Raw genomic sequence first — 16,791 nt, 5'->3', positions numbered from 1 at the left:
CCATCACATTTTTCCCATAAGATAATCAGTTTTTTTGACCTTCCAGTTTTTCATCCTTGAAAATAATCATGAAGTCGCCTCTCCTGGTACTCATGAAACTCTCTGCCATACCTATGCTTCTTTTTCTCCTCTACCTGGCAGGGAGTCCATGCTCAGACAAGGAGCCTCTGTTACATCAAGAGACCCCAGCTGATGTCCCACATACTATTTTTACATTATCATAGATAGGTTATAACTGAAATTCAGAAAGTTGAACTAAAGCTGAAGCAGAATGGACTTCTGGTAGGTGTGGGTAAATGTTACCATGAAAATGAGTGACCTTCAAAAATTGCTTAAACACTTAAAATACTTTGGTCAAAATATATACCTCAATTGAACACGTCCAAAACCTAAACATGTTCAATTCAAAACGGTATGCATTTTAAGAGGATTTTCTAACTCTTTAACTAACTACAAGAACTTATTTTACACTGAGTATTCACATAACAGAAAACAAAACCAAGCATATTTCAAGCAAAAGGGTCAACATGAAAGAGACAGAGTTTAAAACAGATTACCTTGTAATGAGGTCAGGGAGACCCCATCTCAGAGCCAGCATGTAGCAACTGCAAAAGAGAAACAGGCAAAACCCACCAAAACAAAACCAACCCAACAAACCTACACAAGCCACTCAGATGTCATTTTATAAACTTTCTCAAGCATCAGACTGAGAACAACAGTCCTCAAAACAGCAGTTCTTTAACACCTTAACGAAACTGGTGGAGAAAGTGTACATGAGGAACATACACGAATGGCACAGACATGGACATCATCACATCCCTCCATTATCCCACCTGAAGTTGCTAAGGATGCAGGTACCAGACTAAACAGGATCAGGTTACAGCAGTGGAACAAAATTATTGCCCACGAGTGGCATTTCCTCAGTGCTGCAAAATAAAGCACATGAGCTTAAACATCCTCTACAGAGGCTCTCAGACCAAGTCTATATGCACAACTTTTGGATGGCTCTTTCACACCTCCTTTGCTGGGCAAAGAAAAAATCAGTTTCTTAAAAACATGGAAGGACAGGGAAATCCTTCAAAAACAATTATCAAATGCAAACTCCTATCTTCTGTGCACCTGAGCATGCGAGTCCAGAAGCAGATTTAGTCTGTGAGAACCAAAACTCACAGTGATAATTTGATATAACACATATCATGGTATCATTAAAAAAGTTCTGGCTAACATTAGTAGTAATATTGCCAAAGGAGCTGGTGATCTCTGCTTCGTAAGAAAATGATTTGGGTTTTGACCTCTTATTTTGGAGCCACTACAAGTAATTCAGGTAAGTGTCATACATGTCATTCTGACACTGAATTTACATAACAGCTTAGGGGAAATTGTAAAAACACTTTTCCAATCACCTTTGGGATGATTCATTAACTCTGTGCTATGAAATACAGATGCAGGCAGGTGAACCTCAGGTATCTGAGATTTGTCACGTTACTAAGATTTGAGAGGAATGCCATTGCAGCATTAGGTACATGGTTCTGTTCTCACTCCCATTATCTCATTTTTTATCTAGAACTTGCATGGTCTGATGAATACTAAAGGGATGCCAAGAACATCCATCTGGTTCTACTGACGTTTGCTGTTTAAGTCTGACAATATGAGTATTAACTTGGTATGATTGCAGAATTCCGAGGCACTGCTAATTCTGAGTTAGCACAGATGTGTTTCACACCTCCAGTTTGGATTTCGATACTGCAAATAAGCTGTTATCTTTTTTCCCCCCCTTTCTGTAAAACTAACTCTTGTAACGTTTCCTACAAGGGAACACTGCTCTCCTTGTGGAGATCTTTCCTTCTTGCCTGAGGATGATCCAAGTCAGACAGGGTGCAGGGAGAATCTCAACCAAAACACTTTACTAAAAATAATTGGAGGTTTTTTGTTGCTCTGGTTTATAATCTCTGCAGCATCAGTTTTTCATTACTCATTATTAAGCTTCAGTCAAACCAACATCAAGGGACATGTTTGCCCTTTAAAAAGTTTAAATCAGTCAATCAACCTAAATATTGAAAAGAGTAAGGAACTTAATACTCCTCTAATTTAAATACATATCTTCCATATTTATAAAAACACTTCTCAATCTTGAAAAAAAAGTTTATGCCAAACAAGCAAAGCAAGTGTCTTTATGGGGAACTTTTGTGTTTACTATTAATAAAAATTTTTAATTCAAAACCTATTTTATGAACTTTTTAATAAACATGTCTATTCTTTGTGTAGGAAAGAAAACCTGACAGATGCAAACCCAGATGCTGATCTCATGAGTACTCATACATGCATAGCTCAGCATGTTACTTGTCACATTTGTTATTGCTCAATACCCAACCACTGCTGGTTTGTGCAAAATCACCTCATTTTCAAGGTTAGGTGTAGACTTGATATAATTCAATTAACTTTTTTGTTGAAAAAGACCCAAAGAACATTCCCCACGTTCAAGCCTTTAAACCTGGGCCAGGCAGCATCTGAGTGCTCTTACAGAACCCCTCCCACCAGCACAGCCCTGGTACCTACCACAGTTTCCTCACAAAATGTACAAACAAACCACAGCTCAGGGCACTGGGAGCTTGTGCATTTTCCCTGCTCAGGAAGTTTCTGCTGTCCACTATCACAGCTTTATGGAACATTAGCTGCCTATAAGCTGCAGCCTGAGAAACATGAAGGAAAAGGATCTCTAACATGGAAAAAAAAAAAAAAAAAGCCACCATGCAAAGCAGTGGGGAAAACTCTCAAAATCTCCATTGAGCTGGTTAGGCATTTTTCCACACTGTGTCTTATTGACTGAACCAGTCAACAACAATTAGTAACATTTTGAAAGTGTTTCAGTTTATTTAGCGTGTGAATCAATAGAACTTTAAACAATGAACTAGGCTGCTCTTAGTGCACTTGTACAATTTTCTGTTTCTTTAGCCACTTTGTTGACTAGATGAGCATCTGTGGTTGCAGGGACAAGTCAACACTCAACAGAAAGTATTCCTAATTTAGCTTTGTTTCATGGAGCTATTTTCACAGCAGTTTCCACTCGACCTTCCACAGAGGCGACAGTAACAGCAGGCTATAGAAAGCTACTGTGTCAAGAACTGCACAACATCGGTGTGATGGAAAGAAATGGGTTTGGACTGAGGTCTCAATATGCATCATCTGAGAAACTCCACTAAAAAACCCTGCAGCTACCTACATCTTTGCATATCAGTTACTGCTTGGGTACAGAGAGTCCTCTAAAACAGCACTCCAGGGAATTTTTCCAGACACAGATCAAAGCCTCCTGCAAGGCTCCAATGTTTAGGATGCAGAAACAAAGAAAATGAGGCAACTGGGAATGAGTAAAAATGGAGATTACCACACTAGCTTTGAAATTGGTCAACAACTGGTAAAAGAGGTGACAGGAAACCTAGTGATGAACAGCAAAGCTGAAGTGAAATTACTAAATGAGTTCCTCCTGTATCAGCCTCAGAACCAGCCAAATGAATCTGTAAATAAACACTGGAATTCACCAGGCCACACCCTCCCATAAAGACACCAGTGATACTAAAGATACTCAGATGACCTCCCCCAGCGTTGTTTTTTCCTGGTCAATTCCAATTCCCCGCTCCAAACATCCACATATAAATATGTAAATTAGCTTTTAGGATGCATAAGAAGAATGGCCATAATAATGGCAAATCTGTCATACAGGAGAAAGCTAAGTGAAGATGGGTGTTCCATAAAATACTGAGAATAAGATTGTCCTTGATAAACACACTGATGAAAGATGAAGCCTTCTCTGAAGGACAGCCCAGGCACAGACAACAAATGCTGTCCATGACTAAATTTGGGCTGTAAATCAGAAAAGTCTTTGAAGTAAAAGAAGGCAGCACTAAATTCTGTCTTCAATACAGCAAAAATAACCAACCCATTCACCTCCCCAGTTAATTTTAAGATAGAATTACATTATTTATTCTGTTGAAGGACTCAAATTTACCTTAAATACACTTGAATTTCATTTCCTAATTTTCACTGAAGGTCAGTTCCAGGTGCTAAATGCTCAGATGTTCTCTTACCCTGCAGCAGTCCAACAGCAGACAGAGGTGATTTGGAAGTGGAAAGGTTCCATGTCACTAGACCTGGTTTTCCTGTTCCATGTAACAAGGAGCAGACCACTGACAACCAAAACATGACTCTGACCTTGACTTTCCTGTTAGTTTTGGTAGAGGAGCAATCCTTATCCCTGAAAACAATCTAAGCAAGAAGACAGTTTGCAACAGAGGAATCAACCATATTTCAAGGTGATGGAGGTGAATCAGTACTATTTAAAGGACAAAAAACCCCATTTTTTTCAAAATATTTTGCACTTTCAGGAGTCTAAATGTTGGGATGTAACAGCTGCGAGATTTACACGGCTACAAGAACAGACTCTGACCAAACGATAACTATTTTGAAAAGTTTATTATATTCCATTACATTGGAAGTTAAAAAAATCTGCACCTATTAAAGACTTAAAATACACATAATTTGTGAATCCTGGTCCTCTTCCTTTGGGTTTCCTCAAAGCATCTCCGAGCATCCCACCATGAGCTGTGTCACCAATCGGGTCCCCAAAGCATCTGTAACACCAAACACAGCTCCAAGCAGAGGAGGTGGACCACACATAAGCAGCTTCTGATATGGGAAAACTAAACTCATTACATGTTTTGATTAACATGGCAATGAAAGCAATTTATTACTTCATTTAGAGAGACAAATCATGTTTAACACAAATAAACAAAAACTCAAAGACACTAATTCCTGCCCTCATTACAAGTAAAGTAACTCTGAGTTAATAGATCATTTAGCATTAATCACTTTCCCACAGCAAACAAGCTGGCTGGCCACGCACGGGCTGTGCCAGAGCTTCTGCATCCCACATGTGCACACACACGGAGCACTGAGCCAGTGGCAGCTTTTTCCTCTTCCTTCCCCCCAAGAATGCAACGGCCATGAAAGACCATGGAGTGCTACAGGTATAAAAAGGGCTTTGGGAGTTCTTCCATCCAGCACCAGTACACACCTCCCCATAAATCTTACACTTCCCCCACACTGACTACCAGGAGGCTCTGACTGAAAGAGGGAAAACTAAAAAGGTTTCCAACATGCAAAAGTTTACTGAGTATCAATGATGAATATCATCAAAGCACCATGAAAAGATACAAAAATGTTACAGAAAACCTGTTTTTTCCCCTTCCCCCTTCGGAGCAGTGATACTAAAAATTCCTAAAAAAGGAGGGGTTTTATGCCACAACCAGCAAGGCATTAGTCCCATGAGCATTTATTAGTGCAACCCTAATCACAAATTCCTAGCTGTCCGTGCTGCACAATGCAAGGAGAAGGAAGCTACCGTGCACCCAAGGGGGATTTATTTTAGAAGCAGCAGACTCAGTATAAAAAGCACCAAGACGAGCTTTTCATTTGTATAACTACAGCATACAATAAATAATGGGAAAATGTAGTTCTTGAAGGTTTCTGCACTGATCCTTACTTGCATCTTGGAGACACAATGTTAGTGACAACTTCCTATAAAAAAAGGTGCAAAGCAGGTGTCCAAGCATGTTTTAATAACTGAAGTTCAGCAGCACCTGGAGCTGCCCTGAGGGAAACCAAAGGTCATCTGCCCTACAGAACAAAACCCTCCCTGCAAAGCAGCACCACAGCAGCAGCAGCCTGTCCATGTTATAACTGCATACAGCTCTTCACTTGCTGCACGATATGAGTAACATCACCCAAATGAATACGGCTTCAAGAGAAATCTCTGCATTTGGCAAGTACTTATTCTAATGAGCAGTAGCCCATTAAAGCCATTCCTACAAGACATTTCCCAAACCAGAATCACACCTAAGCAGTAGATTGAAAACTGCTATGCAACACAAATAACCTGAAGGCCTCTCTTGACTCACTAAATCACAAACCTGCCTCTCCAAGAGGTTATAATTTAAACGAAAGCTAAGCCTTGGCAAATCCTATCAGATTGTCAAATATGGATTTTATGTAGGAACCCCATCTGTTTGTGTAGCTACATGAATATGCAACACGACTGTTGCTGCAACACTTGCATTCACTTTGCAGAAAACTTACAAGTAAGCAGTTCCCAACTACAATTATATCAGGAACAAAGTTCTGAAAACACAGGCAGTAAATTGCTGCCCACAAATATCAGCTTTGAGGCTCCAAGTTTGCTCTTCTCTCCCCCACGTGCCGAGATGACCAAACTTGACTGCAGAGGTGTGCTACCCTTTGCAGTGGCACGGGGGGCTCGTCAGTGCTCCCAGCCGGGCAGGGTGCAGCGCTGCCGGAGCGCAGGGCCCGGGGCGGGAGCGACGCCTGCCCTGCACCGCGGGAGCCAGCAGTGCCGGGAGCGCGGAGCAAGTGAATTACCTCTCTCCGGGCGAGGCCACGGCCGGCTGCAGGCCGCGGGGCTCACGGCTTGTTCCGCAGGGCTAAACCTGCCTGCAGAGCACACACACAACCCACAGCTAGCTCTGCACATTCCTCAACACACATCTGTCCAAAATACTGCAGCTGCTCACTCAAGCCAGCAAACACTCAGTTCATATTTTTTAGAAATTATTATTATTATATAGATTCTGAAGTTTGTAATTGTGCACATCTAAAGGTGGGTTTTAGTCAAGCTCTCTGTCCAGTGGAAGGTGACCACAACCCTGCTTTCCACAGCAGTGCCAATGGCAGAGTCAAAACTGCTGCACAGTAAAAAAACCAACTCCCTGGAGAGCACATGCAGGGCAGCGGGGAGACTGTCCAAGCAAGAGCCCAAAATGACTGAATTGGCTGTAAATGAGCAGGAGAAAGCCCACAGCCAGCTGTGAACATATACAAGCATTCTCTACATTCAAGTTGAAAGTGACTGCCAAACCTAAATTAATTCTGGTTTTATGGATGCCAGCTGTCTTGGAAAGCATCACCAGGATTTTAACTTTTAACTTTATACATTTAGCAGTGATAAATTCTTGGTTACTGGCAAAAAAAAAATTTAAGCCTCTCATCACAAGATAAAATGCTTCATCTCAACCAGCAAATATCCACAGCATCACATTTCTAATTATTAAAATCTACCTTGATACTTTTAAGGGATTTGTGTTAGTTTGCTTTTTTTTTAATTAAGCCTGCATGTTTGTATCTCAAATTTTGCTGTGAAATACTTACAAAGTATTGACAAAAGGTCAGAAATTCATGCAACAGAAGCTCCCTCAAACCACCACATAGACCAAGTTCCTTTCTACCAAATACAACCCATTTAAACCAATAACTGCACAAACATCTCTGTAATATTTTGCTCAGCACATTACCTATAATTTTCTAGACTGAAAAACCTCATTAGAAAAAACAAATATATGCTGTAGCACCATTTACACTTCTCAACTCCCACTAAAGAAGCTCCATCAGGCATAAGACACCCATGCAAATTTACAAAAGTTGCCACTCCCTGGCTTTTCTGACAGCTCCTGCTTCTGTCCAGTAGCACCTAGAAGGACAGATTCAAGAGGAAATCAGTAACTCCTCAGTACAGCAGAATATGATGAGATGCCACAGAAGTTATCAGGGCTGCAAAGCCTAAAAGTGAGTTCTGTGATCCAAACAACTCCAATGAATTTCAGAACAAGCTGACAACAATCCAGAAAACTACACCGAGTAACAGCACAACTGTCTCCCTGGAAGAAAACACCAGCCCCATGTCACACAATTCTCTACCCTCCCTGATACCATGCTCAGGACATTTCTTATAACACAAGGATTAAATGGATGAGGAGTTTGCACAAACATGCACTGCAAGATGTACACAAGCTCAATACATCCAAGGAATAAACAGACAGATTGGACTCCTGTGCCTCTCCACAACAGAGCAGATGTTTCTTCAAATTCAAAGCACAATTATTTTTAATAAGGAATCAAACAGAGGAGCTGCCACTGTTAAGGTTTTGTTTTCTAGTAACCTTTTCCAAAGCACAGAGGTATTTATGTTTCTCACATAATTTCCCAACCCCCCCACAACATCCTCACAAAGCATTTGACAAATGTGACAAATGCAATATATGTGCACAAAGGAGGAAGCTGGACATATCAAACACCCCGGCCTACATTTCTCAGGAGGTCAAATGAAGGACAGACACATGAAAAACACTATTTTGGCAGTAAAGGCATTTGCAAATCAAAACATTTCACTGACTTTTATTCCAGGCTCCTAGATCAGACATTTCTCAATTATATGAAAAAAAAAATAGATTCAAACCCCAAACCAGACTGTGAAGTCAATAGAAGTGTGAATAAACATAGCAGAGATGGCTTCACATACCCCAATCACAACCTGAGAAGGTGCATTAATGTTTAGCATTTGCATCAACACATGCCTACATATGGCAGGATCTCCACATTTCAATTCCACTGTTTAGTTAGGTTTTGAAATTGGGTTTCTGAGGGGTTGGTCTGTGCCTAATTCTCAGTCCTTCCAGGAACAAGTGTATTTCTACTTGGCTGTCAATGAGGTCAAAGCCAAGTCACAAACACCTGAGCTGGCCTGTGGTTTCCCAAAAAATCAATGTTTTCTATGTATGGTATTATGTGCAAACAAACAGAACCAATCTACAATAAATGCAAAGTGTTGACCATTGTGTTAGTCTCCTTACTTGTGTATTTGACCCAAACCTTTCATTCAGAAGTACCATTTGAACATAGCAAAACATTCTCCCTCAGACCAGGAGGAACAGCACACATCCCTATTTCAGTATCAGGATGTGGAAGCTCAGCAAAGGTGTTCCGTTTGTATCCTCCCCTGCATCTTAAGTTCTCCCTTCCCTCCCAACAGAAGCAATTCCCCAAGTGGAGCTGTTCAAGCGTGCAGTGAAGTCTTCACTTTGAGGAAGAGAACACACAGTACAAGAGCAGGAATCAGTGCTATAATGTGTAACTTCTGACAGAAAATGGCTGGAGACAGTAGCCAAATAAGTCCCCAATAATCCCCTTTCATATGCATTTCCCACATGCATTTTCCACTCTTCCCTAATGAGCTTGCTGAAACTGAGCTGTCAGATGATGCAAACACCTTTTTACACTTCATGCCTTTCTAGAGAAATTCTGGTCACAATGGAGAGTAAATAACTCTTTAGCAAAAAACTCCAGAAGTGACATTATTGAAATCAACACAGCATTTATTATGAATAATTTAACTATGAACTGCCAGGACATTTCATTTCAAATCTAGTTTAACTGTTAGAATAAATTATTACCAACCAACACACATCACAGAGTTTCAAAGTCCTAATTCTCAGTGCTATTTGAAAGCTCTTCAGGGCTTCGCTAACACCAAAACAGAATAAATGCCAACACCAAAACAGAATTAAAAGCTCCAAACCTTCACAAAACAGAGCACCTAACCAAAAATCCCTTTTGAGGTTTTTTTTTGATCACACTCTTCTCTCCCTATTACCCTGAATTGTCTGAACGGAGTCAATTTCAACAGAACCAGTAGCCTGCTAAATTACAGTAATTTGCAATTAAACAAATACTTGCAGATAAACATTCAAATGAGCGTGTTGTGTTACAACCGATGTCAAACTGAAAAGAATGCCATGACTAAACTGAACACAAACATTGACCACAAACTAAAAAAGGGTGACTGCATGTTAGCAGGTGAACCTTGTTACATACTATAGAAAAACAGCTTTAAAACACTCTTAATGACAAGTAATTAACCAGAGAAAAATGACTACAGCAAGACGTGGAAGAAAACCACTGAAATCCCAAGCTTCAATCTTGTCCTCACAAAGACAGAATCTGCCTCACTGACAACTAAACGCCCTGAAGGACAGTCCTGTCTGTGTGGGAGTAACGTCACGTGTGCGTAAGAACAGAATTTAGCTTTAAAAATACATGTGTTGTAATAAACTGGCACAGGTAAATGTGTGCTTCAGAGATTAACATCTTGAGCTAGATTAGAAAGAATTATTTTCTCCTCCTATGGAGCACTGGAAGCCTTATTAGAGCTTGCCTTCCTGTGCAACATCTGGCATGCACTGACACAAGCTACCTGACTAAAGTTAGTCTAGTGACACATCAAAAACATTTATCTCTGTGTCATGAAAAGCTGGGCTGAAAAATACTACCGTATATACACTTCCCATTTCATTCATCTCCCTAATGTATTTTAAATCATTTCAGGGATCACGAGGTGCCCTACTTGGAGGGCTTCAGACGCTGAAACACTCTTGCCACAGCCCAATTACTCAAGAGTGCACAGAACACTGCTCCCAAGGGTGGGGTTTGCAGCCTGCGCACCCATCGGAGCTGCCTGCAGGTGAGTGTCACTGCTCCAGTCCCTCTGGCTGTGCCAGGCACCTGCAGGCACAAACTCCCAGAAAAAACGAACAGCAGAAATACTGAAAAAGATTTGGGAAGCTTCCTGCTAAGAAGGAAGATAAATAGCAGCAACATACCTCCAAGGCTTGAAGCTAATGGAATGGCTGATCCCTGAAAGCTCACGAGAGCTCTTGAGGGAGCAGCAATAACCTCCAGCTGACTCTCACGTTACTCCTTGTAGCACACACACTCATAAAGAAAGTGCTGGTAGTCCTGCTGGCAGAGGTGGGCCCAGCTTGGGCACGAGCTCCCCAGAAAAGAGAAGGGACTGGGACATCCTCCTCCTCCTCCCACATACAGACACCACCACATTGCACCGAAGGCACGGAAACCGTCAGTAGGACGTTACTAGCGATATGTACACCCAGTGAAAATCTGTGAATACTTTTTCATGTATGATCAGAAAAGCAAGTTCTTACCTAATGTTTTTTAGGAAAACAGAAAACAAGGGCTAAACCTACTAAGAAAATGGGTTTATTTATATGATATCAATTTGGATCAAAGCTAGACGACTCTCAAAAGAGAAGGAAAAAGACAGATAATGGCAAAACGAAACAGACAATCTGCTTGTTATTTGGTATTTGGAACAGACAGGGGAAAAGTAAAGTCATTTCACTGAAGTTCACTTTCATCTGCATGACTTTCTACACAAGAAAAACAACACAGACAAGGCCAAGCCCTTACTGAATAGTGAGGAAATCCCAAAGACTTCATCAGATGAAACCATACAGAACCCAGAACCAGCAAACAAACATTCTGCACTTTATTCTTGGTTTCCTGTATGCTTGTTCATCCCTACATTTAATTTTAGAAGGGTAAGGTCGCAGCATGTGCCACAGCACACGGCACAGACGAGAGGGCCACGATACACAGAGCATCACCACAGAGCATGAGAAGGCTTCACGCCATGCACAGTAACACCATACCTCATGAGAAAGCTTCAGAGGCTGCAGGCATCTGCTCCTCTTGTTCCTCAGCCCAGCCTTTTACACCCTCCTGTCCATGCACTGCCCCTGAGTGCCCTCTGCTCCCCTGGGGGACTGGTCAGTGCCCCTGGGCACTCCTGGCTCCTTACCTTCAATGCTGTTCACCTGCCTGGCACGGCTGCAGCCCACTGGGGATAAGGCTTCAGCCCCACCCCCAGCTACCACAGCCTGTGTGCCTAGAGGGTAACACACCTTTCTATGCCTTTCCTTATTGACAATCAGCAGCAAAATCACCTTGTGCAAGAACATAACCTATTGATACAAAACCAGCTGTGGATATACTACTAGTTTAGACTCCAGCTGACTTAGAAAACACGTAGATCAAAACTCTGAAGAGCACCTTAAGAAGACTTGAAAAGGAGAATATATGTAACTGTAACAAGCAAAAGCATTTTTGCTATACTGAAATAGATTCAAATTGCAAATGTTTATTACTTCTGTTACTAAAATCAGAAAAACATGCAATCTGAATTATGTGAGGAACTGTCCATCAATTTGAAAGCACCACAGTTCCTCTGCTAGAACAGGGGACACATCTTCCTTTTCCCCTCCAAATTCCAGCCAAAGCTCATGCCTCTGCACAAAGGCAATGTGGCTGAAATTTCCCTGTAACCATACAAGGAAACTGATGGGAACACAACTTCGTTGGGATTAGGTGGTGACCAGACCAGATTTAGAAAGACTGCTAAAGTAAGAATTTGGAAAACTCTTCAATAACATTTAGGCTGAGATGAAGAGGGGAAGAAAAGATAATTACTGCTCTGACTGGGCTGAAGCCATTTAAATAATTTCTAATTTCAAGATTCCTCCATATCATACACTGAAACTGCTCTCATCCAGCGATAATTTCTAATTTCAAAACTACTTTAAGGAAGTTTCATTTAGTCTTGAAAGTCTTGACTCCTCCATATCATACACTGAAACTGCTCTCATCCAGCGCGGGAAGCCAAAAGGCCCAAATTTGATATTTGACTTAAACAGCTTGAAGGGAAGCAAGCCCCAGACAAGGAACACATTTCCAAGTTTGCCCTTAACTCTGCTCACAGATGAAGCTGCCCCAATGATTTACACTGGAATGGGTATTTCAGTAGGTCCGACACAGAAGTGAGCTGCTACCTCCTCATGCAGCATTCAGATGGAGTAGAACAAAACGTAGATCAAAAAGCAGCACTTGATTATTAAACTCCATCCCCAACAGCAGCCAGGAGAAAGCATCACAGTTTGAGGCTTTTTCAGGTTTAAGGTTTTTTTGCACCACAAGTGCCATTCAAGTGCACCTTTCAGCAATTAAAAAATTGCCTCAGGAGAATCTAAAGATTTCTCCAAGAAGCTCGCTCTTCAGAAACTACTTAGTAGCTTTCCAAGTGCTAAAACCCAAACCAACCTCCACAAAAAACAGCCCAGCAAGTAAAAATCTGCAATAAGTTTTGAGATGTCTGAAAACAGAGATGGAAAGGCATTCCCTGCATTCACAGACAGGCACTATGCATGTTCTGATTTGCAAGGATATTCCACAGCTCAGCTGTGGAGTGTAACCTCTTCCCTTACGGGTTGAACCCACAGAAAACTCTGTATCAAATTTACCTCATTCCATTGTATGAGCAAAATTCTCCCAAATGTGCTTCCACTCCTTAACAGAGCACACCAAGGACCAACTTGGTCCTACATGAACAAAGTACAAAAATTACAGCTTGAAATACAGTGCAATCCAAACGATGAGTAATTAGAAAGACAGTTTTTCCTCATTTAGCCTAGCATTCCAGGATTTACCCCATCACACACAGAACCCATGGCATATTGGTAACCTGGCACATGTTCCCCACCTGTTCCCAGTAACCTGATGATGACCTTGTTATGGCTTCTCACATTGAAAATTACTCAGATCTATGAAATCACACCGAGTGTGGTGTTTTATTTTAAGCATCAAAATTCAACAGATCACAGTGTGCTAAATAATAATAAAATACCATCTGTTTAAAGCAAACTCATGAAAATATTTACCTCAAGTATTATAAATTGCTTAACTTACCTTCAAGCCTATAACTGTACCAAAAAAAAGGAATTTAAGTAACCTTTCAAGAATAAAGGAAAAATAATCTTGCAGTAAGAGTGAAGAGTTAAATTCAGCGAAAGGTAAGTTTTCACACAACTCTCACCAGACTCCAGTAACAACCATTGAAAGATGTTTATCAGAGAGCAGTTTGTTATCAGAACGGTTATCAGAACTTGCCATGTCTTACTGACTTCAGGCTGCCGTTTACCTGCAGCGATTCTTTGGGCCAGAAGCAGAGCAGCCACGAGCACGTTTAGGTTCTGGCAATGTTTACTCACTGCCGCGTTCTTCACAAATTGCCATAAAAACACAGAAAACGCTAAGGGAGAGCGATCCCTAATCCCCGAGTCCCGGCCACAGGCACTCCAGCAGGGAATTAACGAGCAATTGACACGGCACCGCTAAGACTCCCTTTGCACAACAACAGCCCACACCGTGTGTATATTTACCTACAATGTATCATAACAACGCGGCCGCTGCTGCTGACAAGCTGCTGCAAACGCACATCAGAGGCAAGGCAGAAACAAGCCGTGCAGCAGCCTTGTAACAGTAGCACTCCTCGCCGCTTCAGCACAGCGACTTGCTCCGCAACAGCTAGCTCAAAAACCACATTTTTTTCTTGGTCGTAATTTCCTTCTCACAAAAAAGTTTAATCTGAGATAAAAGTACATCTTCCCTCATTCACTCATAGTCAGATAGGCCCTAATGTCCATGTTTAAATGCAATGGGAACACAGAATCCAGTGAAGCTGTAAATGTTTAAAATAAAATCTGTAATGGAAACTTGTTATTGACCATCCTCCCAGAAAAAAAAAAAAGCTTGCAAAATGCTTCTGAAGCAAATTATTTATATTAAATAAGAAAACACTGCATTATGTTAAACTTTAGGTTTTGAACATCTTTTCTTGAAATTATTTACAGCAACCTCTGACTTCTGTGCAGTCAATCCATGAAACATTTAACACAGGAAAAAACCCCAGACATCAAGGAAAAAAATTCAAACCCAGGACATAATAATTAAAACAGTATTAAAAAAATCTGTTAAAATACTCAGCTATTTTTATCATTTCCTAATGCTCAGCACATGAACACACGAAACAGGGAGGAGGCACCACAAACACCAGATTAAAATATACCCACCCCTAGCTGAAAGCTTTTTGGTGTTGATAATTTTGGCAGCGTACTCTTGTCCTGTGGTGATTTTCATACACCTCCTCACGACGGAGAACGCCCCTCTGGAAACCAAAACCGGGTAAAGTGTCAGTCCAACTGAAACACTCCACTGCCATTACCAGCTAACGGGCAGCACGGAGGGGTGTGATGTCGGCAGAATTAAAAAAAAAAAAAAAAAAGGGATTTTCTGGTTTTCTGTCAGGGACGGTCAGCATTGATTTTATTCAGCTGAACAGTGAACTCCGCGGGGCAGAAGCCGTGTGACCAATCCCGCTAGCTGGGGCGGAGGGCGGGCGGGTTTCCACTGTGTCCATGCCGGCACACGGCGGGGGGACACAGGGCGGCGGTGGCCGGGTCCCCCTCAGCGGTGACACCGGGGGGGCGACACCCAACATGGCGCTCGGGGCTGCGCCTCCCGCCCCGCCGCTGGGGGGCGCCCGCCGCGCCCCGACACCCCTCATAACCCGAGACCCCCGCCCCGCGGCAACCTGAGAGCTGAAAATAACAATTAATAATAAATAGTAATAAATAGCGGCACGGGGGGGTTGAGCGCAGCTCCCCGCCACCCGCCCAGAGCCCCTGGCCGCCCCGGGGTCGTATGGCTGGAGCCCGGGCGCTCCCGCGGGGCTCTCGGCAGCGGTGAGGGCGCGGCTGCCCCCAGGGCTCACGCACCGACCCCCGCAGCCCCCGGTGCCTTCACTCCCCGTTCCGTCCTTACTTTCCGAGCTCCTCGAAGAGCTGGTACTCGTCGGTGAAGCGTGTGCAGGTGGTCGAGGCCATCATGAGGACGGGCGGCCGCCGGTGACTCCGGCGGCCGTGGACGGCGAGGCGGGGACGGCGGAGGGGCTGCGAGGCGAGGCGAGGCGAGGTGAGGCGAGGCTCCGCGCCGGCTTCTTCTCCTCCTCTTCCCCGCCACCGCCTCCTCTGGTGACGGCGTTGCCTCCGCGCCCTCCTCCGGTCTTCCCTCTCCCCTCCCCTCACCCTTTAGGGAAGCAAACAAACAAATATTTAAATAAATAAGTAAGTAAATAAAAAAATAAATACGTATCCTCCTCGCTCCCTCACGCCCGCCAGGGAAAGCTAGGGGCAAAAGGGAAAGCAAAACCGGGGCGGGGGGCGAGGCTCTCCCTCCCCTCTCGCTCTCCCCGGCCTCAGCCCGTCCGCCGATGCCGTGCCTCCCCCTAGCGACCCCGGCCCGCGACTCCCTGCCGTCGGGGACGGGGCGACACCCACGGGAGACTCACACGGGCGGTCGGAACAGGGGAAGCACCGGCGCCCGTCCCCCCGGAGCGAACGCCGACCTTTCCCCGGGCGCTGCCCCGGGACGGCGGCGGGAGGCGCCCTGAGGGAAGCGGATGCACCTGCGCGCGCTCCCCCCCCCACACCCCCGCCCCGCTCCTCAGTGGCCGCCCGTGACGTCACGCCTCGCCCGGGCGCGAGGGAGGGCGCGCGGCGGCGGCGCGGGAAGCGCGTGCGGGCGCGCTCGCGACCGCCACGGCGGAGGGGGGGGGCAGCTGGGCCTGAGGGACGGGACCCCTCACAGAGCTACAGACACACACAGAGCTACACACACACAGACAGACAGGGCTACACACACACAGAGTTACACACACAGACAGAGCCACACACACAGAGCTACAGACAGACAGAGCTACACACACACACACAGAGCTACACACAGAGCTACACACACACAGACAGAGCTACACACACAGAGCTCCGCACACACAGCTCTGCACACACACACAGACACACACACAGCCCCGCACACACACAGAGCCCCGCAGTGTCACAGCAAACTGCTGCCGCGGTCTCCTCCACAGAACCCCCGGTATCTTGAGCTGGAAGGGACCCACAATTGTCAAAGTCCAGCTCCTGGCCCTGCACAGGACCGCCCCCGCCGGTATCCTGAGCTGGAAGGGACCCACAAGGATTGTCAAAGTCCAGCTCCTGGCCCTGCACAGGACCGCCCCCAAATCCCACCCTGTGCCTCAGAGCCTTGTCCCAATTCTCCCTGAGCCGTGGCAGCCTTGGGGCTGTGACCACGGAATGGGGATCGCCAGGCCACCTGAAGGGCATTTGATCCTTTTTGATAAACCTGAATTGCTTTTGTTCCTTTCTGACCAGCTAAGTGTGGTGAGCCAAGCGAAGAATTGGA

General features: G+C 44.1%; 1 protein-coding gene across 25 annotated transcripts in view; it reads right to left on the bottom strand.

Moving 5' to 3' along the window:
- Positions 1-16,031, bottom strand: part of CAMK2D (calcium/calmodulin dependent protein kinase II delta) — a 120,450-nt gene extending 104,419 nt beyond the window's left edge. For 6 of the 25 annotated variants that reach the window (XM_039710633.1, XM_039710639.1, XM_039710642.1 and 3 more), the window contains exons 1-3: positions 15,878-16,028; positions 15,352-15,615; positions 14,601-14,695 (exon numbers count right to left, since the gene is read on the bottom strand). In XM_039710633.1, coding sequence (XP_039566567.1) covers positions 14,601-14,695; positions 15,352-15,416 — 160 coding nt within the window. In that variant the 5' untranslated portion in view covers positions 15,417-15,615; positions 15,878-16,028. Of the gene's footprint in view, positions 1-14,600; positions 14,696-15,351; positions 15,616-15,877 lie in introns of all 25 variants that reach the window. The other 19 variants (XM_039710637.1, XM_039710641.1, XM_039710646.1 and 16 more) reach the window with 7 other exon arrangements.
- Positions 16,032-16,791: the final 760 nt, after the last annotated feature.

Source organism: Passer montanus, unplaced genomic scaffold (assembly GCF_014805655.1).
Source record: "Passer montanus isolate IOZ18808 unplaced genomic scaffold, ASM1480565v1 scaffold23, whole genome shotgun sequence".
In the NCBI taxonomy this organism is placed as follows: Eukaryota; Metazoa; Chordata; class Aves; order Passeriformes; family Passeridae; genus Passer; species Passer montanus.
Note: the sequence above shows the minus strand (reverse complement) of the source record. Positions and strands in the feature narration are given on the sequence as shown.